Source organism: Lagenorhynchus albirostris, chromosome X, assembly GCF_949774975.1.
Source record: "Lagenorhynchus albirostris chromosome X, mLagAlb1.1, whole genome shotgun sequence".
In the NCBI taxonomy this organism is placed as follows: domain Eukaryota; kingdom Metazoa; phylum Chordata; class Mammalia; order Artiodactyla; family Delphinidae; genus Lagenorhynchus; species Lagenorhynchus albirostris.
The window spans coordinates 90,082,833-90,090,609 of record NC_083116.1 but is presented as its reverse complement, the minus strand read 5'-3'; the positions used below and the strand labels follow the sequence as shown (position 1 = coordinate 90,090,609).

Below are 7,777 nucleotides of genomic sequence, written 5' to 3'. Positions count from 1 at the left end.
AGCAAAACGCTGTCCGAGATTCTTTGAATGAGCCACAGTGATGAAAAATAACTCAAAGGGAAGTTAAAAGTTTAGCTGGGACAAAACAAGTAGTGCTTATAAACATTCACAGCCATAGAGAGGTAGTAATGCTTTCTTTAGAGCTCGCAGACTACTTCTTAGTTCAGCTTGAATTTCTCACCTCTTGCCCCAATCCCTAAACTGGATTTGATAAAAACTGTGAAGATTTAGCAGGGGATACTGTCTTTAGAGGCTAGGCTCGAACCAGGACAATAGCTTCTTAACAGCAACATCTTAACATTTTTGAACTTTGCTTTTCTACATGATGATTAGTTAGATGCAACTCTAGTGTAAATTACAGCATTTATTTGCTCTTATCTTCAAGGAATAATATGCAGCCAGATAAATTGCAGTAATTTGCCACTTTGCAACAACACCAGGCAAGGCACCTGGTCATCAGTGGCTACTGGACACTCTTGTGTGTCATGTGTATGCTGGGCACTGCACAACCAGTAGTGAGCAAGACCAACATTGTCCCTGCCTTCATTTCTAGTTGAGGAAAATGGGTGTGACAAAACAGGTGTGAGGGGTTCAGACAATGCCTCCATTTACTTCTTAATTTCAAGATTAAAATAAAAGAAACATTCTTGCTATATAATTATGTCCACAAATTCATTCAGAAGAGAGGCTGGTCATCCAGATGGAAAGGAAGCAGAGAGAGCTTCCCAGACGGTGATGCCAAAGCTGAGTCCTGAAAGGTGAGCAGTGTGATTGTAATCTTTCACAATGATAATGTTTTTTTCTATTTTACTTTTGTTTTACTTTTACTAATATATTTTTCTTTATTTTCATTACACATCATTTTAATCATGTATTATATAAGATTGGATTTAATTATATAAGATTGGATTTAATCATATATTATATAAGATTTTTACATGTTCATGGTGAATCAAATCATTATAGAATGACTCTTTGAACTCCAATTAATACTTTTTGTCTTAGTATTTTAATCTGATATTAATATAATTGACCTTGCTTTATTTTGATTAGCATGTACCTGGCAAATTTCCTTCCATCCTTTTATTTCAAACGTTTCTGTATCCTTATGATTTGCCAGGTTTGGCATAAACAGCATATGGCTAGACTTGTTAATTTTCATCCAAAATGACAATCTCTGACTTTAACTGAAGAGTTTACCCCATTGACAATTTTTTATTACTGATTATGTAATAAAGTATAAATTTCAAATATGAACTTATTACTACCTTCTTACATTTTTCTTTCTATTTTTCCTGCCTTTCCATAAATCTTTTTCTACTTTCTCGACTTCCAAAAGCTGATTTACTTGTTTTTCTTTGTTTTTCTCATTGCCTACCTCATGATTGAAATAGCAGATAGTAAAATGGTACTAATATGTAATTATTCAAAATAATTGGAAATGATAAAGGGATCAATTTTCCTGCCACATACAATAATGCGGTGAAGATCACTCGGATGTGTGAAACAGTTAGGCGCTGACGTCAAAAGAGACTAGTGTATCCTTCATGACGCACAGAACACCGTGCATGTAACTATGGTTTCTCTGTAACTATGGTTTCTCTGTAACCATTTGCTTCAAACTTTGGGCTGTACAGCAGCTCCGATATTAAGGGTCTGGAGCAAGTGCAAACACAGTACTTTCGGGAAGGGGTGGCGCTAAGTTCGATACCGGACTGGAAGTCGCTTTGCTGCCATTTTTATCTCAGCTGCCTTGAAGCTCTCCTCCGTGTAGCGCCTTCCGGGCGCTGAGGTATCTTGTGAGGGCTTTGAAGACGGAGGAGTGGGTGAGGGGGTCGTCGAAGGGGATTTGGGGGTTGATAATGGGTGGCTTTCGAGTCAGTATAGGGACTTGTTCGAATTTGAGTTGATCGCTCAGATCATTATTTTCTGTCTTCTTATATTGTCAGCTGAGACCACAGTTGGGTATGTATTGCTTTCGTTTTCGTTAAGTTCTAAGTATTTTCTAATTTCCGTTGTTATTATTTTTTTTCCTCAGAGTTTAGATATCCCTTTTCAATTTTCAAAAGTTAAGGTTTGGGCTTCCCTGGTGGCGCAGTGGTTGAGAGTCCGCCTGCCGATGCAGGGGACACGGGTTCGGGCCCCGGTCGGGGGGGGTCCCACATGCCACGGAGCAGCTAGGCCTGTGAGCCATGGCCGCTGGGCCTGCGCGTCCGGACCCTGTGCTCCGCAACGGGAGAGGCCACTAAGTTAAGGCTTTTGTTTCTAACGCGACTTCTCTGTGCCCTGTGTGATGCTTATTCATTGGAAAGTGTTCAGACTTCCTTTAAGACTAAGGCCAGGGTGAGTTTTTATTAATATTGCATCTGTAGCTCGAAACTAGTATGTGTTCTCTGGTTGATAACTGTCTTAACCAAAACGTGTGTATTCTTTGTGTGTGTGCTTGCTCTTCTAATCTTTGAGAGTAATGATTTGCGTGTGTGTGCAAATGCATGCAAACATTTAAAAACATTTGTATATTTATATATTTTAGCAGGCGTTACTGGGTTCAGGTAGGAGTAGTTTTCAGAATAAAGATTGTCAAATTCTTCTAGGTGAGTGAGTCAGGGCAGACAGCGCACAGCGTGGCACGTGCAAGTGGGGGAGGGGCAGGGCTTGGCATGGCTCAGCATGTGAGAGGTAAGGCAGAGCAGAGTATGTACAGGAAGTGGGGAGGGGTATATGAGGCTGAGAGTCTGGGAGGCGGGCAGGGCCTGGCAGCGCATGGGACCCACAGGGCTGGGAGCCTTAAGGCAAGACAGAGTGTGTCCAAGAAGGCAGAGTCAGGCATGTGGAGCCTGGAGAGACTAGGCAGACTGGGCGGGACAGAAAGGTGGGCGGAGCATGTCTGAGGGGCTGGGCCGGCTGGGCAGAGGAGGCTTGTCTGGGACCATGGTGTAGGGCAAGCAGGGTAGCAGGTGTGTCCTGGAGGGTGGACAAGGCAGGCTGAGCCCTCTAAGTGTAAGGAGGTGGAGTCTAGCTTTTCTGGGTGGATATGCAGGGCCTTATGATTTCGACTGGGCAAGATGCAGCCAGATGGACTAGCCAAGTGTGTCTGGATAAGGTGGGCAAGCAGGGCCAGGTGGTGCCAGTCATTCCCAGGCAGGCAAGACCTAGTGCATCCAGGCAGGTGCTGTGGGCCCCAGCCACAGTGGCCAGAGGGTGAGGCCAGGAGTGTTGGGGCAGGGTGAGCCCATCCCCACCCACTTAGTGCTGACCCAGAGCCCTCCTTCCATCAGCACAGGAGAGCTACTTATAATCCCTGGTCTCTGGTGAATCTAGGACACAGGGTGGTTGGGGGAATGGAGCTGGTGTGAGGGTCTGCCCGTCAGTTCTTAACTGTGATACTCTCAGAGACTTTGCCATAGTCCCCCTGACAACTGCTCACTCGATCACACCTGCCTCAACTACAGAAGTCTGAGCTGTCCCAGAAGTACCAGGTGGGGGCAATGCCATCGGCAGGAAAGGAGGCCATACACCAGCTGTTGTCTGAAAAGGACCTGCCTCAGTACTGAAGCTTATACCAGGAGTTTTATATACGAGATTCTTGACAATCAAAGCCTGATGAGTGTATGGCAGGGCCCCTGCGTGGAAGGGTAAGGACATTGAAGGCAGGGAGGCTCAGCAATGAAGAGAGAGGCGGCACGGAGTGTCCAGAGATCATTTAAGAAACAAATTGGGGAGACCTGTCAGCATTTTTCTCGCCTACAGCCCTGGATGAATGACACTGAGGACTTCCCATTCCTAGATTCTGCACTGCAGAAGCAGGCAATGGATACGAAGAAAAGGAAGAATTTGAAGAAAAAAGTGGAGTGGAAGGTGACAGAAATGGTGGAATGGGGGGCATGGAGGCAGAGGTTGGGGGCAGAATGCAAGGTAGTAGTACAGGGTTAGGGGGCTGACACTGATTCCCTTGCCCCTGCTTTGACCACTCTTGTCTCACAGAAGGAGAAGCAGCAGAAGCTCATGGAAAAGTCAGAAGACCCAGAGCAGTCAGATGCCGAGCACCCAGCCTCACTGCGGCAGTGCCTGGGGCCTGACTGTGTGCACCCCACCCGGCCAGGCTCCAAGTACTGCTCGGACGACTGTGGCATGAAGCTGGCAGCTGAGTGAGTGCACCTGGAGGTTAAGCAACAGGGAATAAAGTAGGGCATGATCTATGCCAGCTGTAAGTCCATCTACCCCGCTACCTATGCATCCTCCACCATTCGTCCACTCACCCACCTATCCATCCACCCTTACATCCACCGACCCGCTGAACCACCCATCCACATTCCATCCACCAACCCACTCATTCACCCTCAACAGTCACTTACCCACCCAGCTGTCTAGCCATGCACCCAACCATCCACCATCCAAGCACGCATTCACCAACATTCACTCATCTACCATTCATTATCCTAAACATCCACCATTCGGCCACTCATCCATTTCTTCTTATTTTGATGCCCCCACATACGCATTCCATTCTTGCTGTCTCCCCTTCCAGCCGCATCTATGCGATCCTGCCCAAGCGCATCCAGCAGTGGCAGAAGAGCCCTTGCATTGCTGAGGAGCATGGCAAGAAAATGCTCGAGCGCATCCACCGTGAGCAGCAGGACACCCACACCCGCCTGAAGGACTTAGAGTGCCATTTCCATGAACTTGAGGCCATCATTCAGCGTGGCAAGCAGCAGGCTGTGTGCAAAGATGAAGAGGTGAGTGGGAATGGGTGGGGTGGAGCAGAAAGGTGCCTGATATCTTGCCCTGCCGTCCCCACCCTGCACTGCTTTACTGGCCCTTCTACGGTCCTATGCAGAGTGACAAGCATGGCAGGAACAGCGTCAACCTGCAGATCTTCTGTGTCTCCTGCGGGCAACCCATCAATACGCAGGTTGCCCTGCGCCACATGGAGCGCTGCTTCGCCAAGGTTGGAGCATTGGCTGGGGGAAGATGGGGCAAGGGTGTTTTTGGCTGGGTGGGGTCCATGAGGAGGGGGGCAGGTTTGGTGCCCGGGTATTTGTTGTAGAAGAGAATACAACACACATCCATGGCTCTACCCATTTGTGCTTTTCTTCCACCCCCAGTAAAGGGGCCAAGATTTGGGCATCAGCCACTGGTGAGGGGGGGACATCGGCTGAGTAGACAGGAGCGTAGGGTCCACAGGGAGCAAATGTGTTGTTTGGGGCTTTTTCATGGGAGGTTACGCAGTGTGTGTCTATAGTTCCTCCCATTTGTACTCTTTTTTTCCCCAGTATGAGCGCAAATCGCCCTTCACGTCCATGTACCCCACTCGCATTGAGGGGTGAGTGTGAGTGCTGCTCAGGGTCAAAGGCACGATGTGGACAAGGTCAGGAGCAGGGTGGGCAAGATCAAGGGCAGGATGTGGGTAGGCTCAGAGACAGAGGTGGGCAGATTAGCGGCAGGGTATAGGTGGGGTTGGGGACAAAGTGTGGGCAGGGTTCAGGGTGGGACCAGCCTCCTCCTGACCCTTAGCACCTCACTTTCACCTCTCCCCAGAGCCACAAGGCTCTTCTGTGATGTTTACAACCCACGGAGTAAGAGGTACTGTAAGCGACTCCAGGTGTTATGCCCTGAGCACTCGAAGGACCCCAAGGTGAGACTTTTCTTTCTCTACCTCATCGCCCTCCATTCCTCCCCTTCTCCCTACCTGACCACCTTCCTCTCGTCCTCCAGTGCTTGATTGCCTCCTATTCCTTCTTCCTTCTGCCTGACTGCCTTCATGCCTCCTGACCAATCCCTATGTATCCCCTCCTCCTTTCCTGACCTCCCCTACACCCCCCCTCACTGCCCAATCACTTTCTAGTTTTACTTTTCTCCCTGCCTGTTCATTTATTCATAATCTCCTTGCCTGACCCCGCACCCCAACATTTCTCTCTCCCTCTGCCTGACCAGCCTCCGTTCCTCTGCTCCTCACTGCATAACCATTCCCCATTCTTCCCTTCTCCTTGCTTGCTCATCTCTTCTTTTCCTAGCCCCTGCCTGACCACCCCACAATCCCCCCTCCCTCCCTGCATGGTTACCCTCAATTCCTCTCTTCTCACTTGCTGACTTCCTTCCATTCTTATTCTCCCTGCCTCACTTCCCCAATTGCCTTCTCACTGCTTGTCATGTCCTAAATCCCTTCTTCTTCCCTGTTTGATCAGCCCCCATCCCTTTCACCCTCCCAGCCTTATTCCTCACCTCCCCCATGCTTTACCAACCCTCATTCATCTACTTCTCCCTGTCAGACCCCCCCTCCATCCTTCCTCTCCTTCCTGTTTGATCTCTTTCTGTTCTTCTGTCCTTCCTGCCTGATCACCTCCATTCTTACATCCCTGCTTAACTTCTTCCTCCATTCTCCATGATTGATCATCCCCCTTTGGCCCCCTCTTCTTTACCTAATCACTGAATTCCTCTCTTCCCCCCGCTAGGTCACCACTCCCCATTCCTCTCCTTCCTGCCTGCCTGCCCTCTATTCCCCTCTTCCTTGCATCCTGCCTGCCTGATCACCCTCCATTTGCCACCCTTCACGTACCTCATCATCTTTCATTCTTCCCCACAGGTACCGGATGAAGAAGTGTGCGGTTGCCCACTAGTGAAAAACGTCTTTGAGCCCACCGGTAATTTCTGTTGCCTCCCCAAACGCTTGTGCAATCACCACTACTGCTGGGAGAAGCTGAGACGTGCCGAGGTGGACCTAGAGCGCGTGTGCATGGTACGTTACGTGGTACGTTACATGGTACATTACATGGTACGCCCCTTAGGGGCTGAGAGGCGGGATGGAATCCTAGAAGGCCCTTCTCATGCTTGCCCCCCACAGTTGCTCAAGCTGGAAGAGCTGGTTGAGCAGGAGCACAAGGTGCGCACAGCCATGAAGAATCGGGCAGGGCTGCTGGCCCTGATGCTTCATCAGACAACCCAGCATGACCCGCTCACCACTGACCTACGCTCCAGAGTAGACAGCTGAGCTCTGCTCAGCTGAGGTCCTGTACTCAACACCCTGTGCAAGGGTGACACTCTACGAATTCCTCACACACCTCTTCCTCTAATATATTTTTCAGGGCATCTCAGAGTTTCTCTGTGCTTCTCTGTTCCCCATTTAGTCTCCTGTCTCGGTCTATGCCTCCTTGAGGTGGGGTGGTCCTCAAAATCCCCCTCTTTCTGTCTGTTCCTGTATCCCCCTTCTCTTTCTTTCCTGAATCTGGGTGGGGCCAGGAGATCTGCCCTGCCCTCATCTCCCACCATCCAGAGTTTTGTTTAAAAACTTTAGAACAAGAGATTTTAATATTCTTTGGTGGCCCCTAAGCCGTTCTCTCTGGCCACAAACCCAATTCCGAACCTCCAGTGGTGGTGGGTGACAGTGCAGCTTTACTTGGGGGGTGGGCTACAGTGCACATTTGGGGGTGCCTATGATGCCCGGTGTGCTCAGTGCAGGTCCTGGTGCACACCTGGTTTCCAGTGTCTAAGAAGTGGGTGGGGAGGGTGAGTTTGAGTTTTCATCTCTGTCAGAAGAGGGAGGGACAGGTAGGTTGCCCTGGATGTGCAGTGAAATATGCAATCAGTTTATGCACACAAGATGTTGCCTCTCCTCAGCCTGAGCACTTTGAAGACAATGGGAAATAGGAATATTGTTTATTGAGAGTCAACCCCATATGGGGTTTAGAATCACAGAGTGGCTAAGTGTGGGCACTTTGGAGTCAGCTGACCTCGGCTTAAGTATTTCCTGGTCATTCTACTTGCTAGCAGTGTGACCTTG

General features: G+C 49.1%; 1 protein-coding gene across 1 annotated transcript; it reads left to right on the top strand.

Moving 5' to 3' along the window:
• Window positions 1-735: 735 nt before the first annotated feature.
• Window positions 736-6,988, top strand: LOC132513169 (CXXC-type zinc finger protein 1-like). Its single transcript, XM_060137350.1, has 10 exons — window positions 736-758; window positions 1,775-1,826; window positions 3,751-3,858; window positions 3,985-4,148; window positions 4,529-4,736; window positions 4,838-4,948; window positions 5,274-5,323; window positions 5,539-5,635; window positions 6,584-6,736; window positions 6,842-6,988. The coding sequence occupies exons 1-10, from the start codon at window positions 736-738 to the stop codon at window positions 6,986-6,988; spliced, it is 1,113 nt and encodes a 370-aa protein (XP_059993333.1).
• Window positions 6,989-7,777: the final 789 nt, after the last annotated feature.

What these genes read in the sequence shown, in the direction of transcription:
- LOC132513169 (XM_060137350.1), top strand. Translation starts at nt 736, where the DNA reads ATGCCAAAGCTGAGTCCTGAAAG. An exon ending in CTTTGAAGACGGAGGAGTGG is followed by an intron (nt 1,827 to 3,750) that starts GTGAGGGGGTCG and finishes TCTCGCCTACAG; the next exon opens with CCCTGGATGAATGACACTGA. An exon ending in CTGTGTGCAAAGATGAAGAG is followed by an intron (nt 4,737 to 4,837) that starts GTGAGTGGGAAT and finishes GGTCCTATGCAG; the next exon opens with AGTGACAAGCATGGCAGGAA.